Source organism: Strongylocentrotus purpuratus, unplaced genomic scaffold (assembly GCF_000002235.5).
Source record: "Strongylocentrotus purpuratus isolate Spur 01 unplaced genomic scaffold, Spur_5.0 spur5_scaffold_4, whole genome shotgun sequence".
NCBI classification, from domain to species: Eukaryota; Metazoa; Echinodermata; class Echinoidea; order Camarodonta; family Strongylocentrotidae; genus Strongylocentrotus; species Strongylocentrotus purpuratus.
Genome location: NW_022145610.1, coordinates 27,941,859 through 27,965,967, shown reverse-complemented (window position 1 = coordinate 27,965,967; position 24,109 = coordinate 27,941,859). Strand labels below are relative to the sequence as shown.

At 38.3% G+C, this 24,109-nt stretch overlaps 1 protein-coding gene across 2 annotated transcripts in view; it reads left to right on the top strand.

Moving 5' to 3' along the window:
- The window catches only part of LOC586383 (sodium- and chloride-dependent neutral and basic amino acid transporter B(0+)), a 29,629-nt gene extending 7,565 nt beyond the window's left edge, over positions 1–22,064 (top strand). The window contains exons 3-13 of one of the 2 annotated variants that reach the window (XM_030998204.1): positions 11,082–11,213; positions 11,611–11,956; positions 12,428–12,560; positions 14,114–14,248; positions 14,617–14,720; positions 15,276–15,400; positions 15,944–16,056; positions 16,579–16,707; positions 17,833–18,048; positions 19,927–20,091; positions 20,963–22,064. In XM_030998204.1, the coding sequence (XP_030854064.1) occupies positions 11,082–11,213; positions 11,611–11,956; positions 12,428–12,560; positions 14,114–14,248; positions 14,617–14,720; positions 15,276–15,400; positions 15,944–16,056; positions 16,579–16,707; positions 17,833–18,048; positions 19,927–20,091; positions 20,963–21,217 (1,853 nt within the window). In that variant the 3' untranslated portion in view covers positions 21,218–22,064. The remainder of the gene's footprint in view (positions 1–11,081; positions 11,214–11,610; positions 11,957–12,427; positions 12,561–14,113; positions 14,249–14,616; positions 14,721–15,275; positions 15,401–15,943; positions 16,057–16,578; positions 16,708–17,832; positions 18,049–19,926; positions 20,092–20,962) is intronic. The other variant, XM_030998205.1, reaches the window with a different exon arrangement.
- Positions 22,065–24,109: the final 2,045 nt, after the last annotated feature.

Genomic DNA, 24,109 nt, shown 5'->3' with positions numbered 1-24,109 from the left:
AAATATATATATTTAGATATAGTATTATATATGAAATATGTCTTTAGACAAGTTTTAGATGGGGTATATATTTAGTGTAGACATTATAATCATTCTCCAACACATCAGCCTAAAAGGATTCCGATAAAAAATACCTATTGAATTGTGGACTTGTTGAATATAAAAGAACTAAACTAAATTGGTTTAGTGCGAAGCCCTTCCCAAATGACCACTCAATCATGAACCAAATAAGCCAAGCTTAAGGTTATGAAGCGCATTCATTTTTGTCGTTGGCAAGCCATGTGAAAAGAGATCGGTTGGTTGATTTCCAATGCCGCATGCGACAAAAATTGTAAAGAAATCTTTAATTCTTTGAAGCTTTGAAGCTTTATTCCTTTGAAGGAAATGAAACCCTCCCCCCCCCCCCCCAAAAAAAAAACGCACCTTAGAACGACGGATTAAATGTCGCATTTTATGTATTATTTTAGCCATTTATTGAAGGCGTCGTGGCGTGGGCCTGTAGTCCAGCTAACAAAACTGATTCAGCCGAGGACGCGCAGATTCGAAACTGAGTAACGTCTTTCGGATGGTGACGTTTAAAGGTCGGTCCCCACTCCCCAGACGTAAATAATCATATCTGATCGATACACCTCTGTAAAACCCAATACACACACAGGAGCTCTTAACGAAGCTTCCATTAGGCCCCAAAAATCATTTGGTTGTCCTCGATTGCTTTTCTGGAGAAGGGACGGGCGGGCGTTTTTTTTTTTTTTTTTTTTTTGGGGGGGGGGGGGTCTTTTTTTGATTTTTTTTTTTCCCCATTTAATAAAAAAAAAATTATAAAATTGTTTTTCAATAAAATGAAAAAATCATCGGGATGTCAAGCATTTAAACAAACGAAGTCAATAAAACACTTGAAAATGGTAAAAGACTATTTTAATGTACAATGAATATCAAGACCAACACAGAAAGTATTTTTGGCTTTGAAATACATCACATTTTAATTCCCCACTGTACTACTTACAGCTACTTGCGCCCTCTATATAGCAAACAATGCCTAATCGGTGACCATTAGTCCCCCGTGATCCTCTTCATCTTATGTTAACTGAGAGCTGATTTGATGAGATTACCACATGTCCAGTGGCCTTGCAGGGTGGTCTAATCCCTCCTGTAAACTAGTACAGATGAGCCTTAAAATGAGTTAAAGAATGCTCAAAACCTGATTTGAGTGAAAGGCATTTTTTCATAGAAAAAAAAAATGGCAAGTTTAATAATTTTTATCCTTGCAAAATGCATAAAATGATGTTTTGCGTTTAAGATTGCTCCCCCCCCCCAAAAAAAAAAAAAGACGAGCGGGCGGTCGAGGACAACCAAATGATTTTTTTTTTTTTGGCCTTTAAGGAGAGAACTCTCTTCTTCACAAAAGCTGGTGGTCATTACTCTGGTTCGAAAAGAGGAGAAAATAAGGGCCATTACACATTGCGAATTATAGCCCTATATCCCTAATAAATGTAGACTGCAAAAAGTTCTTTTAGCAAAGAATTAAGCCTTGAGTTTGACATGAAATAATCAAAGTAGACCAGGTAGAATATTTGACATACATTAATATTGGTGAGGCCATCAGACTTATAGATGACCAAATTTTTCATAATTATAACGCACAAGAAGATTGCTGGAAATTTGTTGGCGATAGATTTTGAAAAAGCTTTCGACTCCGTGTCCATTGTTTTTTGTTTTTACAAGAGGTGTTTTAATATCCCTTGGATTTTGACCATCTTTTAGTAAAAAGGGTAAAGGCTCCAGTGTACTACAACTCAAAGTTGTGTTTTTAATGGCAATGTATAAACCGGTTATTTTGATATTTAGAAAGGATTAAGGCAAGGGGACCTATAATCCTTTACTTTCTTTTGCATGATCGTATTAATAAAGTGTTTTCACATTCTGTTTGTATTGTAATAGTTACATTGTACTTTCATCTGTGTAAAATAAATATTACGAGGGAAATTCGTGAATAATAAGCTTAAAGTAGATATTCATAGATTATTGCAAAGTTGAAACTTTGATTTGACAAGGTTATCAAAATTCAATGCTTGGAAACATTCGAAGTAATGATTATTATAAATTACAAAACGCTTAAATACAGCCCCGGCATAGCACCTGAAGAGCTCTCCGAACGCTGCTGAGATGTGTGAGATCACAGTATGGACATGATTTGCACAAGCAGACCATGTCCCATGACATCTCACACATGTTCAGTGCCTGTGTTTTCATCTTCTCTTAAGTTATTTCTCTTACTTCACTACCGTCAGGCTAAATGAATAATCTATTGCCTCACTCTAAACCCCGCGCATGGTTTTATTTTGATGACAAATGCAGCGATACAAAAATAAAGGAATCTGTCGCTTGTAAACAAAATAAGACGCCATTGTATATTCAACTGCACACACCGGGGTATGTTCGGCGTTTCAAGAGGAAACAAATGCCGTCCTTAATATCATTCCGGGGGGTTTTCAATTTGAAAGTCTGGTTTCTTTGATTGTTAATTAACCCCTATCCTGTGTATTTACAAGCAAAAGATTTTAGTTATCAGAATCGGGTCATATCCCCTTTTGAATGGTTTGACATGCCATTACATTTACATACACTAAACTCATTATAATTTGAGAAATAATAGCTTTGCAATTATGTTCATTCTCTAGGGGATGTCGTCTGCTTGGGCAGTATTGGTCCATAAAGTGACGTCATTAAAACATCGTTATTTTTTCCGGCGAATCTCTCGTATATCCCAGCTGCTATGGAGGTGGATGCGTTTGTATTTTTATAAATCACCCGATATGTAGTTGACCTAAAACTTGTACGATGGCCATCTGTTAGCTTACCAGTTTCTAGTAATACATTAGTTGACACATTTATGATTTTCTTTGAATTTCACCTTTAAGGTTTTGAAGGGCGAAATAGCCTTGAGTTCAAAACACAAAGAAAGCACCAAGAATGGTTTTCTGATACAAAGAAAGCACCAAGAATGGTTCTCAGATGGTATAGAAAACACTGCGAGAGATTTATGGGCATCAAAAAAAATATTTTTTTTTTTGTATACACTAGAAGAAAAATGGTTTTATCCTCAAACTTAAACTTGATTATGTATTTATGCATTTGTAAAGAATCGAGTTGAACAAGGGTCTCACTGGGTCGGGTTTGACTGAATAGACCATTTTCGTATGTAACGTATAGTGAATGGAAATGGGCGATGATCCGTTCAGGAGGTAGAGGTCAGTGGTTCGTGCTGGCAATGTTCACGCGAGCGAAAATGAGACAATCGGAGCAATATGAAAGAGAGAGAACGGAAGAGAAGGGAAAGGGAAAGAAAAGAAAGGTACGGGAGATCAATTGTGATTTTTCCCACCACGCGGTGTGGATCGGGGGCGAAAGGCCTTTGCCTGCCCTCCCCTGGCAAACAAAAAGAGAGAGAGAGAGAGAGAGAGAGAGAAGGAAGGAAAAGAAGGGAAAGGGAAAGAAGAGAGAAGAGGAAGAAAAGAAAAAGGAGAAAAGAAGGAGATCGGGGGGCGGAAGGGCCTTGCCGCCCATGCTGTTGCCTCACCCCCCCCCCCCGCAAAACAAGAGAGAAGGAAGGAAAGGGTAAGAAACAAAAGAAGAAAAAAAAGAAGGGATATCAGTTGGGAAAGAGGAGAGCTAAAATGGAACACAAAAGAGGAAGAAGAAAAGAAAAGGGTGAAAAGAAGCAGAGATCAGTTGCGATTAATCCCACCAAAATCGTGTGGATCGGGGGGAGGGGGCGAAAGGCCCCTGCCACCCTCAGCAAACTTAAATGAGAGAGAGAGAGAGAGAGAGAGAGAGAGAGAAGTAAGAGAAGTGAAAGGGAAAGAGGAGAGAAAGGGACAGAAAACAAAGATGAAGAAAAGAAAAGGAATTAGGGAAGATCAGTTGCGATTTTCATTGGTTCTTCTATCATCATTTTACAATTATCATTGTACAAATGTATTTATATATTCATTTATTTATTCCTGTTTGATAACAAAAATATGAATATAAACTCATAAACTCATAACAGCAACAAAATTAAATGTAGGAGGAAACTATCTTGCTGGGAGCAAGAAGCGCAAAAATTATCATGCATTTGCATGTACATGTCAGTGTATCATTAATATAATTCATATTGTTTAATTACATCTTGTGAAATAGTATGCATTCAAGCTTTGGGGATTTTTTGTTGGTGTATTTGTATGAAAGAAAGCGTTTGGAGCTTATAATGCACATGTTGCAATTTCAGGTGCAACTTAGTGTTCAAATATGGAGCACGCACGGCCAGGCACTAGTATAGGAAATCTTCAAATGTTAATCAGGTATATGACTAAATTACTTGTCTGTTGCCTTACGAAAAAGTTTATATTTAGTCAGGCCTGAATTGAGTCGCAAAACAATTATTATGTTAAAAGGAAAAAAACATATTTGATGACATTCGAAATTCCCCAATAACCAATACGATTGGAGAGCGAGTACTCGTTTTTGTTTTTCTTCAAAACTTACTCAACTATAAATAGCTGGCCCGGATACTTGAGCCTCTCACAAAACGCAAGTATAGGCCTGATGTGTCGTCAGTGGCGTCGCTAGTCCTTTTTCAGTGGGGGGGGGGGGGGGGATAGAGGTCAACGATTCCCGACAAAACAAGCCACCAATTAATTACCGACAAAATTAAATGTTCCAATATCTACAAATTTAACCCTATAAACCCGGGGCCAAAGGCTAAATTGTTATGCGCAAATGGTCATTGTCGTCGACGACATCAATATACAAATTATTTCGTGAACTTAGTAAGCATCATAGCTATATATTTTAATGCAGGCGCGTAGCTAGGATCTTATTTCAGGGAGGGGCGGTATTGAGCAAACGAATCACTTAAAGAGTGCGCAAAGCGCTCCCTAGGTGGGGGAGGGGATGGGTGAAAGGCATCCCGCGCGAAGCGCAGTAGCTTAGACGTTCCATTAAATTATTTTGAAAAGAAGACGATTTGTTGTACCGTTCTCGACTCTTAATCCTTGTCTGAATTCAGTTTCCCCATCCCACACGAAGCGCGTAGGCTTAGACGTTTCATTAAATTATTATAGAAAGAAGAAACCGTTCTCTACTCTTAACCCTAATTGTCTGAATTCAGTTTCTCCCCCTCTCGCGCGAAGCGCGGGAGCTTCGACGTTTCATTAAATTATTAGAAAAAGAAGACGATTCATTGAACCGACTCTAAATCATTGTCTGAATTTTCAAAAAAAATTCTTTGTCCGATAAAAAGTCACAGTTCTAAGGGGAACAAATTGCTGGCCGACCGACATAAAAAAATACCACCGACTTCAACCCCACACCCCCCCCCCCCCTTTAGCGACGCCCCTGAATGTAGAGTGGCCTGAGCCGGCAGGCACAGGGCGTGGTTCTAAACTTACAGAGACACTTCGATGAAGACACCTTGTTTCATGATTGCGTGTGTTGAACTGCCATGGGCTTTACAACTTTAAACCTCCAGGGTTTATTTTGCATATATAGGGATTTACATGATCATTTACATAATAAAAGGAAATAATGAATATTCAAATATCATAGGTAGCAAATAAAGGATGACTAACAGAGGAATGAAAACAAACAGATAGGAGAGGATGATCAAGCATAATGATGTGCACCAATCTATGAATGTGAATTACTAAGTAACCTGTTCACACTACAGCTCTACAATAACAAAGCACTTGTAGCTTTACTTTTAAGCAGTCGAAGAAATTAATAAAAGTAGGCCTACTTGAAGAAATCGTTGAATTATAAGATTATTATCAGTTTATTTTATTAAGTATGACAAAACACACATTTAACACCTTTGGAAAAAATAATACCCCAGGAACGTGAAAAACAAAACTTTTATTGTCACACATGCCTATAATCGGACATATTTAAAAACAGAAATGTGGCACCACCCAAAAATATAATTCTGAGATCCTTCTTTGTCTTTAATTTGCACCTGAAAATAAATTCTTTGTTCCTCGTCTATGTCATCGCGGCGAAAAATTTCAGACTTTTCTTCTTTTCATGCAGCCTCAGACAAATGTGCCAAAGAAGTTTTGTCTTCTTGTGTTCCTGGAAACAAAGTTTGGGCAATAGTTTTCAAGTTCAGTTTATCTTTACGAGATTTATATATGTGTAATATTTAGCTTTGGTTGAGATTTATTTGGGTCATTGTACTTATCAGAGAAGTTTTGATCCGTTTCAAGACAGAGGATGTTCTCTCGCAAGTTGCCGTTGTAACCGGGATTGTAAGGTAAATGAGAAGAAGGATGTGCACCTCTGAGAATGATCTCTTATAGATTGGACTGTTGTTGAAAATCTCACAGATTGTTTTAATGTATATTTGATAGGTTTACTCTCTTCGTCGCACACGTCTTGGAGGCTTGTTAGCTGCCGAGTTAATGCTACAAAGTCAATATCTCCGGCATACACTTCCCTCAACTCATCAGCACGAACAGAATATTGGGGAGGGGGCTCATGATAACCGAGCCCGGCCGATTTTTTTTTTTTTTTTTTTTTTTTTGGGGGGGGGGGGGGGGGTGGCTCAATGATATCCGGGCCCCTCAAAAATATCGGGGGGCTCCGTGATGTTATCCGAGCCCCACACAAATATCGGGGGGCTCCGTGATGTTATCCGAGCCCCACCAAAAACACTTGAGGGGGGGGGGCTTATGATATCTGAGCCCCACCAACATATGGGGGGGGGCTCAATGATATCAGAGTCCCTCCAAAATATTTGGGGGTTTAAATAATATCCGAGATCTACCAAATATATTTTTTGGGTCAATGATATGCGAGATCCGATGTCTGAGCCCCCCTCTCTCCTCCCTAAATAGATATTTATAAAATGTTTATATTTGAATGGTACGTCTGTAGATTATAGGTATACATGAGTTTCATGCCTAGAATATAATAATTGGGGAGGAGGGGGGTTCATGATATCCGAGCCCCGCAATAAGTCTCGGGGCGGCTCAGTGATATCTGAGCCCCACTTAAAATATTGGGGGCTCAATGGTATCTTAGCCCCTAAGGACTCAATGATATCTAAGCCCCACCAAAAGATTGGGGGGCTCAATTAATGATATCTATAAGCCCCGCCAAAAATATTGGAGGGGGGAGGGGCTCAATGATCTCTGAGCCCCCCCCCCCCCCCAATATTTTTTTTGGGGGGGGGGGCTGTGCCCCCTAATCCCCTCCCCCGGTTCCTAAGCCTAATTACAGTTCAATGAAGTCTATTTTTTGAAACTTAAAGGGATTGGGTAACTTTGTTTTAGGTTCTGAAACAAAAAATCCTGGAATGATAGTTAGGGCTAGTTCTGATCGGAAAACGACCCAAATATCGGAGTATGGCTAGCTGCCTTTTCCTATATACGGATCAGAGAAAAAATACTTTAAACATTTCGGGGGTTACTTTTATGACTTTCGGGGGCTCTTTTTGGCATTTCGGGGGCTAATTAACCCCGAGCCCCCGTGTATTTTTCCTCCTGATACGGATAAGTGAGTGCCCTGATGGGTCTACTTCTAACTCGTATTTTTAGCCCTTCTTTCTTTACTTTTTCCTTTCCTTTCTTTTTTCTTTCCTTTCCTTTCTTATTTTTTCAAGGAGGGGGGGGGGCGGGTCCATCGCCCCCCGTATATCCGCGCCTGAGTGACACCCACACAACTAACCTTATTTATTACCGAACAAAAAAATGAAGAAAGAGCCCCTCGACACCATAGGTGTAAGTATTCAGCCAGTTCCTTCCCCCCCCCCCACCAATATAAACTTTAAAAGTGATTTTTTTTTTTCTAATTTGACCAGTGATATACAGATGTTGCTGAAATGGCCTAATTTTCCGGGATTTTTCCTCGCTTTTTAGTAAATTATACTTTTTATGCGTTTGTTGGAGAATGACATATATCACAATGTACAGTCAGGCAAGAAATGTGCTTATTTACTAGTTAGAGGCCGACATGTCAGGTCCCGCGGAACGGCGGGCTTGGGGGCTTAAGCCCCCCCCCCCCCCCCCCCCCCCCTCCTACCCCCACACTTTTGAAAAAGTATATTAAAGAGAATTAAATAGAAAGAAATAGAAAAGAAAGTATGCTCATGTAACCGTAATTAAATGCCCATACCCCTAAGCTAATTCCGGGGGCTCTGCCCCCTGGACCCCATCTTGGGCCCTAAGGCTGGCCCCTGGATGCTAATCTGACCTTAATTGTAATGCCTAAAACCCCTGCGCTTCCGGGGGCTCCGCCCCTTGGACCATACGCCAATTAGTGACCTGCCAGTGTCATGAATATGGTATTAAAATATGCTCATCTGACCGTAAGTACGAAGCCACGTACAATCGATTACAACAGTAATTGTGGGGCCAATATCACGAGTATGCCTTCATAGAATAAATGTTTTAAAGAAAATATTCACTTCTACTTTTAAAAGGACTGGCCCATTTGCTTTAAAAAATTGTAGAGAGTTATTATTATGTAATTTCTAGAAAAAATGCCAACCACATGATTTACAATGAGTCTAAATACATTGATTTGCCGAGTTTCTTCCTTTTATCAAATATACACGTAAAACAATGGGGGGACAGACTGCGCGGATAGCAATCCGCACGGATCGTCCCTCGGACGATCCGTGCGAGCAGAAAACCCGCATATTATGTCCGACGGACAAACGAAACTGGTAGGACAAACGGCGCGGTCACACCGGCGAATGCCAATGCGCGGACCGTGGGTCGCGCTACGATAGCGCGATCCACGGTCCGCCCACGGTCCCCCTTGCTGTGTAAACATGCCCAAAGACGTACATAGAACTGTTAAATGATTTCACCTGTTTGAGATGCTAGAGTAACAAGATGGTTGATGTTTGCCTCGATGGCTCTTAGTGTACCATTCCCAGTCATTACGCAACATCATGTCCATTCTATGCAGGTCAATATACAAATGATGCATGCGCATGAGTTCATTATACGATCTATCCGCACTCGAGTTGAGGCTGTGTATCTATTGCACGAAGCCGTTAGATACACACAGCATCAACGAGGGCGGATAGATCGTATAATAAACGAAAGGAAACATGCATCATTTGTTTTATACAACGAAACTCCTAGATCCTTGTTATTTGATGTAAATAAAATTAATTCAAGATTGTTTCGTGACAGTATATGGCTGACAAATAAATCTCAAGTTTTAATACGTCTCAATTTAGTGCGCACACATAAGTATATAGATATAGCAAGCGCACTTACCTCTACACCCATTTACGCATAGTGCTGCGCAAGAATAGGCCCATGCACACACAGTATTAAGCGCTCTAACCCCTACGCGCACTCCTGCGCGCTCTGAAAACGAGTTCAATAGTACTGGAAAATATTGCACTCCTTTTCATGAAAACGAGTGCAATAGGCTCAGTAATTGAATCACACGTGACCGCGCATGACCAATCATTTGACTAGGATCTGGGAGTGAGTTGTATAATGAATTATGTTCTACGCTGACATCACTTTTTCAATCAAATAAGAATAATCTAAAGATGGGTGACAATTTTGAATAAGATTATCAGCTCACTTTAAAAAAATATATGTTAGGGTTCCTGAGAGAAATGTATACATTTTTTTAAAGTTCGTTGTTGTTGCTTGCACCCAGCAAATAAAGACCGTGTGCTCGATCTCGTGATTTAAAACAAGTCAGAAAGAACTTGGGCCTGGAACGAGCGGGATTTGAACCTGTCATATATTGCTTGCCAGGCAGCGACACAGCCACGATGAACTAAAAACAAATACCTCGGCTCGATCTTTTCAAAAAATTATCAGCTTATATTTATTGGATTTCAATCTCCAGTTGAGAGTTCAGTTAGTGTAGACTACTGACCCCAAAAACCTGGTTACTAATTAATTTCAATATATAAACGTTTCTTTTCATAACCCTTATTACTACTACTCTTTTCACATTGGTTTTGCTTAACCCCGTACTTTGCTTAGCCCCGTACTATCCTTAACAACGGATTATTTGTTTTGGCTTTTCACACACGATGTTTTTAGTCCCGTACTAGCGCCTATTCCGGAATAAGAAAATTCATGCTCTTCTCACTGCAATTCGTTAACCCCGGATATCGTGAATGTTATGATTTGAACTACCTCGCATTTGGCCTGCTGCAATACGCTCTATTGCGTAGTACCGGACTATTTTTCGTTTTTGTTCTCATTCATTTGCTTGGCACCGCAATTGCGGGGTTAGCCCTGCTATTTTGCAGGGTTAGTTAACCCCGTACTATATGTGGGGTTAGCCAACTTTAGCCCACTTTGGTAAAAGCCAGAAAGTGGAATAGCCTTAAACCCGTACTATAGGTGGGGCTGAGACCCCTCCCCCCTTAACCCCACCTATAGTACGGGGTTAAGCTAATATTGCCAGTGTGAAAACAGTATAATTATCTTATAATTTACCTGCTATAAGTAATGGCATCTTTATAGATTACATACATTGCAAGCTTCTGAGTAAGAATTGTTCAAGAAGCATGCATACAATTAGAATTGGAGAAGTTTGTTGGTTTTGTTACTTATGATAATTTCGGAATTTCGGTATTCATCTCGTATTCAAACTCAGCATGGCTCGGTGTAAAAATGTCAGAGGAAAAAATGTCAGAGGTAAAAATGTCAGAGGTAAAATGTCAGAGGTAAAAATGTCAGAGGTAAAAATGTCAGAGGTAAAAATGTCAGAGGAAAAAATGTCAGAGGTAAAAATGTCAGAGGTAAAAATGTCAGAGGTAAAAATGTCAGAGGTAAAAATGTCAGAGGTAAAAATGTCAGAGGAAAAAATGTCAGAGGTGAAAATGTCAGAGGAAAAAATGTCAGAGGTAAAAATGTCAGAGGTAAAAATGTCTGAGGTAAAAATGTCAGAGGTATAACTCTACTCTCTATATATATACATCTCTCTCTCTCACTGTCTCTCTATCTCTCTGTCTCTCTCTCTGTCTCTCTCTATCTCTCTCTCTCTCTCTGTCTCTCTATCTCTATCTCTCTCTCTCTGTCTTTCTCTCTCTTTCTTCCTCTCCTTGAATACAGGTGCATTCCTGGTACCTTACTGCACACTGCTCCTCTTCGTGTGTATACCTCTGATCGTTCTGGAGTTTGCCATTGGTCAGTACAGCTCTAGCAACTTTGCCAAGATATGGCGAGCATTACCAATCATGAGAGGTAAGTCCTTTAGTCCTTTAAGACTCCATAGACCTACATTATTGTATGGGACGCCAAATGTCAAAGTCTCAATCTCGTACAAATTGCTATAAAATTGTTTAAAAGGAAATATCAATTTCGTGACAGAACGATCTTCATTTCTTCATTTCGTTATAAAGTCCACTTGAAAAAATTCAAGAAAGCCGAATGCCTACTGGATCGAAATGAGACCTAACCGTCGATCCCGAGGACATTCGGTCTCATCGAAAGCGATTTTATTAGTAATTAGAAGGCCTACGAGACCGACCCCTTTGGACCTTCGGTCTCGCCAACCTTATTAAGTGTGATGTATGACATTCTAGTTAAGTAAGAGATAGCGAAATGATGAATATTTTGCATTCATTCTTTTGTTCATCAGGGATTGGATACTGTCAGATGATGTCATTCTTTGTTGCTAACGGCTACTACAATGTTGTAATATCCTATGCCATCTACTACTTCTTCGCCTCTTTGACGTCTCACCTGCCATGGGTTGGGTGTGGTCACAAGTGGAACACGCTCTACTGCAGCGATCTCTACGACGACTGCCTTAATCAAGACGGGATTATAATGTCCAATGGGAGTTGTGCCAACGTGACTCTGCTGTCGGATGAAGAACTTGCTGGATACAATGTCACAGTCTTTAACGACACTTTTCTGGATTTCAGCAACTATACGGATCCTATAAAGAACATGCGCGTTCTACCAAGCGAGGAATACTGGACGTAAGTATTATGCCCTTTATAGACATAGTTATATAGTGCCCTTCGCATCCGAGGCGCCATTTGCCTGACCACTGGCGTACTGACGGGAGGGGGATGTTGTGAGGACAGTGCCCCCCCCCCCCCAATAAAATAAAATCGTGGTTTATTTCTTATTTGATAACATGATTTTCCGGGTTTTTGTCTCATTTTTGCCCATTATGCCATCTGGTGGTGATACATTTTTTTCTGAAAATTCTGGACAATAAACAATGTCGTATTTCCCTTTTTGCTGTGTATATAGTAGCGACACGTATGATGTCTTTTGGATCACCTTGGTATTACAAAGATCTCAACCATTAAGTTGTTCCCTATCATGATTAATTTTAATTTCCAATGAATACATAGTTGGTATTTATTTGTGAAATTACGGACGAATATCAAACCTTTTAGAACTTTTCTAAAGACTGAAACCAGCCATTTTTTCCGACCCAGAAACGAGCTGTTACGGGAGTCGTCCAGCATCGAGAAACCAGGTGGTGTTGTATGGCAGCTCGCTCTCTGTAACCTCTTCGTCTGGGTTGCCATTTTCCTCATCATCGCCAAAGGTATCAAGACTTCTGGCAAGGTAATACCAGCACTAACTGTGGCCAGTGGTGGTTCTAGTGGGTGGGGACGGCTCAAGCCACCTCCCCCAATTTTCGCGAGACACATGTAGGAAATGAATGCAAGAACCAAGCCCCTCCCTCCCCACCCCCATCTCCTAAAAGCGTGAAAAGCCCCCAATACTTTTTTCTAGAACCCCTCCCGACCGCGTAGTGACATCATCTGCTCATGATTATTCGGAGAAGCGGGCAACAACCCATCTACACTTGACTGAGAGTTTTTTTTAACCATCAGACTACTACTTGTTCAAGGTTCATGGTCAAGAAAGCGCGATCTATAGTAAGTTGTTGGTGGTTATTTTGTACCTGACTGCTAAGAAAGCATAAATGCTTGTAAGTAAGTAACCAGATGGCCGACCACTGCTCTACCAACTGAGCTATCGCACCTCTAGTGAACCTTTGATCTAGTGGACTTGATAGTCTTGTAAGCCGTCAGACTAATTGCCAAAAGGTTTATGAGACACGTTTTTATGTTTGTTCAGAGCTTTCTTCTTTTTGCCATTCTGTCCCAGTCCACTTGGGAAGTTCCTTAGAATACACATGGATCAGCAGCTTTCGCTCATAGGCACGTAGTATATTGTCGTAGTTTTTTCTTCACCAACAACTATCCATAATGGGTGAATTCAGTGTGGTCCAAATTACCAATTGGGTTACTTAACCGACACTATGAACATGACGGACAAAGAAAGAGGACAAAATATACAGTTTCTCAGGTAGATAAAGGAACATCCCTGCACTGCTATTATGTAAAAATGTGTATAACAGGTGATGTGACACCTGTTCTACACAGTTCTACACATGGTCAAGAAAGCGCGATCTATAGTAAGTTGTTGGTGGTTATTTTGTACCTGACTGCTAAGAAAGCATAAATGCTTGTAAGTAAGTAACCAGATGGCCGACCACTGCTCTACCAACTGAGCTATCGCACCTCTAGTGAACCTTTGATCTAGTGGACTTGATAGTCTTGTAAGCCGTCAGACTAATTGCCAAAAGGTTTATGAGACACGTTTTTATGTTTGTTCAGAGCTTTCTTCTTTTTGCCATTCTGTCCCAGTCCACTTGGGAAGTTCCTTAGAATACACATGGATCAGCAGCTTTCGCTCATAGGCACGTAGTATATTGTCGTAGTTTTTTCTTCACCAACAACTATCCATAATGGGTGAATTCAGTGTGGTCCAAATTACCAATTGGGTTACTTAACCGACACTATGAACATGACGGACAAAGAAAGAGGACAAAATATACAGTTTCTCAGGTAGATAAAGGAACATCCCTGCACTGCTATTATGTAAAAATGTGTATAACAGGTGATTATGCATGTGACACCTGTTCTACACATTTTTACATAATAGCAGTGAAGGGATGTTCCTTTGTCTACCTGAGGAACTGTATATTTTGTCCTCTTTCTTTGTCCGTCATAATCATAGTGTGACTCCCTATCGTTATAGAAATATCTTTTTAAAAACTGGAAATAAATCGGAATAGAGATTACATCAACAACCCTCTTTTTTTTTAGGTGGTGTACTTCACGGCACTGTTCCCGTATGTAATGATGACAGCTCTGCTTATACGTGCTGTAACACTGGACGGATACATGGATGGAATTCGCTACTTCGTGAAACCTACATGGAGTAAGATTGTACACCCACTGGTAATGCTCACTTTATTATCATATAATTACATATCTTTATTATCATTTTACATATCTTTATTTCAAGTTTACCCTACAATTTCACAATTATTATTACAACAATTCCTACCTATTAACGTTTTCCGAGTCACGCTTTTAAGGATAAATTTGTTTATATGGCATGTTGATTTATTGTACCTGAACATTAAAGACTTTGTGTATTATGTTTCAAAAACTTACAACAAGTTTATTTGTATGCACATCTGTCCTGATATGTAAATTAGAAGTAACGGTTATCTTTGAAATAAACGTCAGATAACATTTATTATCATACTTAGAAAAATAGTTAAGCAAACCTCGGAACACCTATCTGTTTGTCATTTTCTCAGCCTTGGAAGGATGCAGCTCAACAAGTGTTCTTCTCATCAGGCGCAGGAGGAGGCGGTCTTTCTACCATGGCCTCGTTCAACAGGTTCCACAATACGTTTGTCAGGTAGGTGACAAATTTCAAATTCAGCAGAAGTAATTTGCCCCCTACGTTACAGACCGCATCAGGGCCCTTTTTTGTAAAACATGTTCTCAATTAAAAAAAAACTAAATTTCTATGACAAAGTTGCTCTCAGCCAATCTAATGCCACGATTTCAGTAGTTTACAACATTTATTGTGACTTGTTATTAATAACATGTTTTATGAAACAGGGCCCCGAGATTGATTTTAAGTATATCTGATGAATGTACCAAACTGATAGCTTAAACCGGACAAAAAATTAAATATATTGACATTCATGTGTATATCTGTAAAGTGCTTAGAGACATTTGTATTAAGCGCTTATATAAGCGGAATATTATTATTATTAATTAACGTCTGATTTACTAAGGTGTTAATCGTCATTACCAAATCATTTGGAGGCGACTTAAAGCCGGCGGATTTTAAACTCATAAATAATTAGGCTAAATTACTTTGAAAAATCTGCCATTCTTTTACCAGTTGGCCGACAGCCCGACACAAGTCATTTTCAAATGCTAACGTTATTGTGTCCATTTGTAGTGATGCGTTGATCGTGGCCGTTGGAAACAGTTTGACTAGCCTCTACTGCGGGTTCGCTGTCTTTGCCATTTTAGGGTACATGGCAAAGCAGATTGGAGTTCCAGTACAAGAGGTCGTCAAAGGAGGTAGGTCTTCAAGAATCCAACATTAATCTATACGAAAGCTTGGTCAAGTTTCTCGGCTGTCACATTCCAGTTGTCATTTTAGTCAGATTTATGTGTTTGTACATATTTTCTGTATTTTATTATGTCTTCATCTTTTATTCGGCGCAGAATGTTTTTGGTCGAAGGCTGATGATGCACGTCACAAAGAAGGAACTTTGAAGCAAAATGAAAAAGAAGAATATTTCATCGATGAGTGTGGAAAAATGACAGCATTTATCCATATTTTTAACATTAATTTTTTAATATTAGTGATGGTCTTTTTACAGTCATACCAATAACAACTACAGCTAATGATGAAAACGAAAGCAAGACTAAGTGCAAAAAAAGCAAAACAAAATTAATCTTTGAATATTTCCTTTGAGCACGGCCACAAGGCGAGAGACATATTAGATACATGTTTATAAAATGTTCGATAGGGTTTCAATGACTTTGATTCTTGACTCTTTGACTGATTGAAATTATTCTATGATGATTCAACGATATTCCTGTCTGTTTCCTCCCCAGGGTTTGGTCTTGTCTTTGTGGTTTGTCCTGCAGCCTTAGCTAAGTTTCCTGGTGCACCCGTTTGGTCAGCTTTATTCTTCTTTATGATTTTCCTACTAGCACTAGACAGTCAGGTGGCTATACTTTCCCTTTTCTTTCTGTTTATCATTTCATCCTGTCTCATGTTTTACCAGGTCTTCTTTTACCGTTTGATTTTTCGTCTTTTCGATCATTTTCATTTCGAATTTTTAGTAAAAACATTTTGGTTACTGAATATGAAGAACGACCCAGAATAGATGATTTTAAAAAAAATCAACAAAAAAAAATCACATTTTAAGTAAAAGAACAAAGTCCCATGGATATTTTATGAAACTATAACAGAAATTGATGAAAAACACCTGTCATTTTCACAAGACCAAGGCTTTTTTTTAATATGTAAATTGCTTATATACGTTTGAAAGTCATTGAAAAATTATGCTGCTAACAATATCATCATTATTATTGTGCCCTTTTTATGTTGTTCTTAGTAATATTATTATCATTATTGTTTATTATCATTGTTATCGTTATTACTAGTATTATTCTGAGTGTTGTTATTGATATTATTATTTCACGGCAAACTTTCCTTTAATTCAAGTCTTCTTCTTATTCGATAGTTTGTATGCGTTGAAGCGATGGTAACTGTCATTTTGGATGCGATGCCGCGGTTAAGAAGATGGCGGGTCTCAGTATGTGCATTCATCTGTTTTGGAATATATCTCACAAGCTTCTCCTACGTCACGAACGTAAGTTAAGAGTCCAGTTCCAAGTTTTTTTTATTTTATATATTTCCATGTACTAAAACAAAATCTACTGAGCTGTGACATGCTGGATGACACATGCACCGAGAGGGACCCGACAGAGTACAGACCTACGACGTGGCTCTTACTTTTGCTAGATATTGGGAAGTAGCCATGCGATGACCCGAACTGACTGCTATACAGAAACAAAAACGAAACCGGGCTGACCAGATTAAACTTTTTAAAAAAGCAGAAACACGAAGTTGCAAACCATCCAGAGACTCCTAATAAATTGCGTTACTTATCAATTAATTATTTCATTACAAATCTTTATTCTCAGTTTTCTTAAGAAGACTATAACTGATTTTCTTATAAAATTGAAGATATTTATGGCGTATATATTCAATACTGAATGAACGCCGTAAAAATTTTACCAACAACAACAACAGAAACAAAACAGCTAAATGATAATCATGATAATATTATTTCACACTTATCCGTGCCAGGGCAAGGTCTAGGTGCCTACAAATTTGAGAAAAAGTAGTATTTTTGTCACAATAGGCCTATTGAATTTTAAATGGAATGATAAGTATTATAACATTTAAAAGGCAGGCCAATTCGCTTACGACAGGTGCACATGAGGAACTTACTAAGAAACTGGAACTCTAAATAATTTTAAGCCCCTCTTGTGAAGTAAACATCTTGAATAAAATGTTAAATGATTTAAAAAACACGATTGAAAAGATCCCTGATTGTGACGAGCGTTATAAGGGTACGTTGTGTGTGTGTGTGTGTGTGTGTGCGTGTGTTCGTGTGTGCGCGTGTACGCGTGTGTGTGTGTGTGCGTATGTGTGTGTGTGTGCATGTGAGTTTGGGTGTGCGTGTGTGTGTGTGCGTGTGTGCGTGTGCGTGTGTGTGTGCGTGTGTGTGTGTGTGTGTGTGTGAGTGTCGGGTGCGCGCGTGTGTGACTGGTACAGCTTTACGTAGTCATTAAAAAGGTCCAAGATCTCACCAAATATGATTATTGGGTTTCACATCACAATATTATTATGCTTTTGAGAAAACTCTTATAATAAAGTTCTACGCTAAGATTAAATTTTAATCCTTTAATTGTTTTTCTTTACGATAAAGGCCGGGCCGTATTGGGTTGCCCTCATTGACAGCTACGCCTCTGGCTGGATCTCAATGGTTACCGGAATCGCCATTCCGATCTCCTTCACTTGGGTTTATGGCTTCGACCGCCTTAAGAATGACATAAGGGCCATGCTGGGAAACAAGACTGTGAACCACTGGACATTCTATTACTGGAAAATATGCTGGATAGTCGTGACACCGGGTATACTCGTGGTAAGTGTCTTTAAACATCTCATAACGTTTCCAGGAGGCATCTTGTATCAGATGACGCTCTTGGGTGGCTCTCCAACCCTGATCTGACCCTATAGCTGCAAAACATCACAGAAAGAAGTAGCACCTTGAGCGGAGAGGAAAATGGTTCGGGCAGTTGCGTTGTCATGTCTTAGTCCGGATGATCATAAGTCCACAAGAACGAGATTTTTTTTTTCTTGCACCTTTGTCTCGCTCCTCAGTCTTAATGGTTTAATTGGTGATTCTTTTGAGACTAATTGATCAGACGTTTAACGAGTAGACCCAAACATTAGGTATCTTGGACCTTTGATGTGTTGAACCTTTGATGTGCCGGGCCTTTGGTGTCCAGGATCCTTTCGTAACATTGATCTTTGGTGTTCCGGGGCCTGTAACACAACATTTAGCACTTGATCATACGATTGACCTTTGCTCTGACTGCATTGAACACTATGTGCAATCAATCGCAAAAGTAAATCGTACGATGAATTGCTAAGCGTTGTGTTTTGGGACCCTGAACCTTTTGTCTCCTGGATCTTCGTTCATTGACGAGGACCTAGTTATGGTCTCCTGATCCTGTACACCTTTTAATATGTCGATGAAGCGAAAAGTACCCTTTATGTTCGTTGTCCTTGGTGTAATTCAGGTAAAAATAAAGGAAAGGTACTCTGACATTTGCTCCGGCGACGACCACCCGCTCTAATTAGTAAAAGTCACTTTCAAGGTTTGACATAAGGTTGCAGGTTGCAATTGTTTATTTGGATAATGTGCAGGTTTGCGTCGGGTTTTGGTGGAACATGTAGTCTAGGGTTGAAGTTCGAAATATTGAAAGTGTGGCTATGGAGCAATCTATCGCCGGATCATGTGTCGTACAACAGAAAAAATATTCAAAAGTTTCATTAAGTGCATTCCAACTTGGTTCTCTACATTGCATTTCAGACTCTGAACCAGAGCCAGTTTAGCAATGTTATCACCCTCCCCCCCCCCCCGATGATGTTTCCTTGTTAAAGTTTTAACAATTCTTTTAAATTGCTCGAAATCAAAAGGCGAAGAAAATAACACATTTTGTAAAGGTGGTACGTCTAAAATTTGATTTGATTTGATTTATTTATTTCTGTTTGATTTTCTTTTTCTTTTGCATTTTTACAAATATATAAAAAAAAAATCAAAAAGTTCAAATCCTCAATTTCATTAATTAATCATTCAAAACACCAAACAATCAAACCACTGTGATATATCATGGATGTGTTTAGGACATTGGTAATTGTAACAGGTTATTTCGCACTATCGTGTAAGACATTACGTCTTTTTTCCACATACTTACTTCATGAAACAGTGAAGAGTTACTTGATATAACCACTAAATAGTATGCTCTGTCGCATTAAAGGGATCCGGTAACTTTGTCTCAGATTCTGAAACAAGATCCTGGATTTAGCTCATGCTGCAATGATAATTATAAACCTTTAGGTCAGTCAAGACCCCATGACTTTTACAAGCCGATCACCTGTCTGATTATCAAGATATTTATGATTGGAAATCGAAACCAAATTTTGCGTTTTCCTAACGGTTTTCATAAAACTACAGTCTACCGGGGAAAACGAGTATGGTAAAACCGGTCACTCAAAGATTTTTACTTTTTTGAGGCACTTCTTGATTATTTTAAAGCGCAATTTGTTTAGGGCTTCAATATTACACCATATCACAGACACTGATAACACGTAGGGTCGTGCATCTCAAATTTAACATTGTTTAACGATGCCTTTAATACCATTTGTAAATTGAGTCATACGGGACACATTGAGCGAGATCGCCCTCATGATTCCGTTAAAATTAACGACGATACTTCTTTTCTTGTATTTGTAGGTCATCCTGATATATAACATAAGTAATTGGTCGCTTCCAGAGTACAACGGCCCTTTCCCTGCTTGGTGTCACGTGATTGGTTGGTTGTTCATAGCGGGTACGCTAGTCTTCATACCAGGTGTTCCGATTTTCGACATGCTGCGTTCATCCGGGTCATTTCGTGAGGTTTGTTTAATAGCAATGACTATAAGAAATATTATTTATGGTATATTAATCTAAAAAAAACTTTATTTTCATGCCTCAACAATAATTCACCATATTGCAAACTCTTGCTCTTCATGTTATATTAAAGGGATAGTTTTGTGAGATAATGAAAAACTGAATGTCAAATTTGAAAGAACATACAATTTAAATGACAAAATCATCTTTTTTGATCAAAATCGGTTCAGAGACGGCTGAAATATCCATAAATATAACGACGATAATTTGAAAAAGCCATTAAAAAAAAAGAAATAGCGCCTTTTACGTTGTATTTCAGCCAATGCAGATGTTGGCTTTTTTGTTGGCTTTTTCGTGTTGGTTATATTACGCACAACCAGCCGGCACATGTATTGTTATTTTTAAATGATCAATTAATTAATGGTCATCGTATTTTTGAAAAGTGCAGCTGAATTGAATATATACAATGTACGAAAGGCTTCAAGATTAATTATTTAACTGTTTCAAGTGCGATATGAATCTATAACGAGTTAAAAGCGTTGTCATCATAAGATCAGCCTGGAATAGGAAAAGGCCGAAAATGGTTAATTTCGCAAAGCAATCATTCCGTCAATAATATTGGTGCCTATTGTCTTGTGGAAAAGTGTACGCGTGACAAATAGGTTGCCTGTCTTAATGTGTACAAGATAGGGTTACATTTAAAACCCAAGTTGTATAATTATGTTTTATGCAACTGATGTTCTATTTTATGGACGATGTTATTTGGTATGCGAAATAGGGGGAACCTTTGGACACTGCTAGCGATCACCTATGAATATGAAGTAATAAAATCGGGTATTTAATACAAACTAATGAGCGCTATTTTTGGACTCTGCAGCGTCTTCGCCGGCTTTGTCGAATCGATCCTAGCTGGGGACCCTCCCAGCCCGAGGACCGCCTGCTCGCTTACGGTATCCACGAGGAGTATGGGACCACAATGGGAGGAGTACTCGATGTCGATGATCAGGAGATGACAGAGAAAAATGGCAATATCGACTTCGACTTAAAACCTTTCGAGACTGATGTGAGCAGTAACCGCAATCATGGCAATGGAAATCACGATAATAGGCAGTATGGTCGGTTAGATCAATAGGTTTTGTGTTCTTGATAATGACAATGGCAGATCTCTCTCTCTTTCTCTTCTCTTCTTCTCCCCTTCTCCCCCTCTCCCCACCTCCTACCCCTTCTCTCCCTGTCTCTCTGTTGGTCTCTTTCTCTCGCTCCCCTTTCCCCCTCCTGTCTGATTTTGGAGCCGAGATTAAAATGCGACTTTTATTTTCCAACACCATTTTCACGTTTTTAACAATATTATATCAGGCAATTTATTTTAATTGGTGAAAGGAATTCGCCGTGATTACGTTTCTGAAACGCCTTATGAATAGATTTTATGTTTGGTTTTCAGTTAAAATAACTTATGATAAGTAAATTAACAGGGAAATCGCGTATATATTATGATACTGTAAAGATTATAATAATTGTATTCGTTGAAAATCGCTATCGTACAGCTTTAAATGATTGCTTTCGGAATTGTCTTATGGTGACCCATAACTAAAACTTTTGAAATAACTTGTATGTTCTTGAAAGGTATTCTTTTATTGTAAAAACGCTTATTATTGTATATTGCTTTTTAGAACGCCTTATGAATAGATTGTTATGTTTTTTCAGTTAAATAACTGATGATAAGTAAATTAACAAGAAATCGCGTATATATTATGATATTGTAAATATCATCATTATTGTTTTCGTTTAAAATCGTACAGCTATAAATGATTGCTTTCGAAATTGTCTTATGGTGACCCATAACGAACCTTTTCAAATAACTTGTATGTTCGTGAAAGTTATTCTTCTATTGTAAAAACGCTTATCATTGTATATGCGTTTTTGGTCTCGTTAAAATTAATTTCTAATAAAACTTAAAACGGATTAGTTGCAACAAAAAATACCTTGGTGTATTTACGTCGTGCATGGTGTTTGAAATTCGTAAGTGTGCGGTTTTCTTTTGTTTGTTTGAGGGGGATTATGAGTGTGGCGAAAGGTTCTCAATAAGTTTTAATGTGGGTAAAAAACAGATAACATTGTTATTAAGCACGCAAAACATTATTTGGTATGAACATAATTAAAAGGACACTGGGCATTCCACATGGTGTTCGAAATTGCAAATCTTAGATAAACATAAACAAGTAATTATATTTAGTACGATCATTGGTAAAATCCAGAGGAACGTGGGGGAAACCGCCCGAAATAAAATGGAAAGGTGAAAACGATATCAAATGCCGCCGCTCCCCTGCAATTTTGATCTTTGTAAAAAATAACTCCTTGCATCTTCCATAAAGGCACCCCAATTATTGTGTCGAAAAAATATTTTTAAATTAGGCAATTTACAGCTATATGGTACTTTATTAAAGTTTATTTAATCATGCGATTACTGGGACAAAACAAGCAGAATAGAAATGAAAGGTTCACACCAAAATATGTTTCGTGCTTAAATTTGACTTCAGTTTCTTGATGCACTCTGTAGAACCGAACATTCCTTGCATGATTAATACATATTAATGCTGTCAATATGTAATGGGTGTAAAAGATGATTCGACCACTAACAAGCAATGGTCAAGTTCACGCGATTTTCTTCCCCACGTTACCGACTACATGATGATTGTATCAATTTCCAACCTCTACTAGAGCTTGTAATCAGATTATTTGACCAAATATGAAGTTAAATGAAACAGTATCGATGTTCATATATAATGCACTAATACAGGCTTGGTAAAGTATGGTACGCAAACGATCAAATATCTCAGACCGACCATAATTATTATTATTATTATTATAATTATTATTAGACATTAAGCTACGCTATGCATAGTACACTGTATCACAGCGCTTACAATAATATGCAATATAACATTATAACCACAAATCTTGACATAACAGTGAACAAACAAAAATAATAGCGAATCAAATAGGAAATGAGTAGGTTTTAAGAAGTTTCTTAAAAACATCCACTGATGGAGCAGCTTTAATAGTGGAGGGAATTTGATTCCACTCATAATGTTTTGTTTTTTAAATGAACAAGACACACATAAACATGCTAGATACTTTACACCAAGAGTGATTCACACAAGGAATAACAACACGACTGCAGAAATTGTATTGTTATGCTTATGCTATTTCGTGACACGATTATGCAGGTAAAACATGTAAACATTAATATCACTACATTTCACGGGTTCTTAATCCTGCTCTTTCACTGAAAATGTAATACAAATATAATATTTAAACTAATTATTTAATTAACACGATCGCAAATATTTCGAGAAATCAACTCGGAGAGCATTTTCAAAACATTTTCTATGTTATATTGTATATCACATATATACCACTTTGGAATACGTAATTCTTTATTGTTATGTTCGAACATTTCAAAAGGTGACATATAAGGATACTGAAATTACCTTTGATTAATTGATTTTATTCGCCGAGCCTTCAACATACAACATAAAAAATAACAGATCAAAATGAAGTCAGCTTGAACAAGAGAACCTGCAAAAGCCGTGGGGCTTATTTCCAGTGGGGTCTCCGACATACATGTCGAAAATAAGTAAATAAATAATAAATAATAAGTTAAAATTATATTATTTTCAGACAGGTAAGAAAAAAAACTTATTAAAGATGATAACGATGATAATAATAACAAAATTAAACTGATAATAGAAATGATAAATGTAGTAGAAGAAGAAGAAGAAAAGGAAGAAGAAGAAAACTTTGATAATCTTGGCTATCGTGTTAATTATACCACTCTGCCGTCTAAAAAGTGTATACATAGTAGGAAGGAAGAGAAAATATAAACTGTAGAGAGACAGTGTACAGCAAATTAGCATATGTTCGTCTATTACTAAATGTATAGATGACGATGTGTCACGCTTGGAAGAACCAGATGCATTGTTTGCATTTTTATATTAAAAGTAATACAAATACAAAGGTTTGG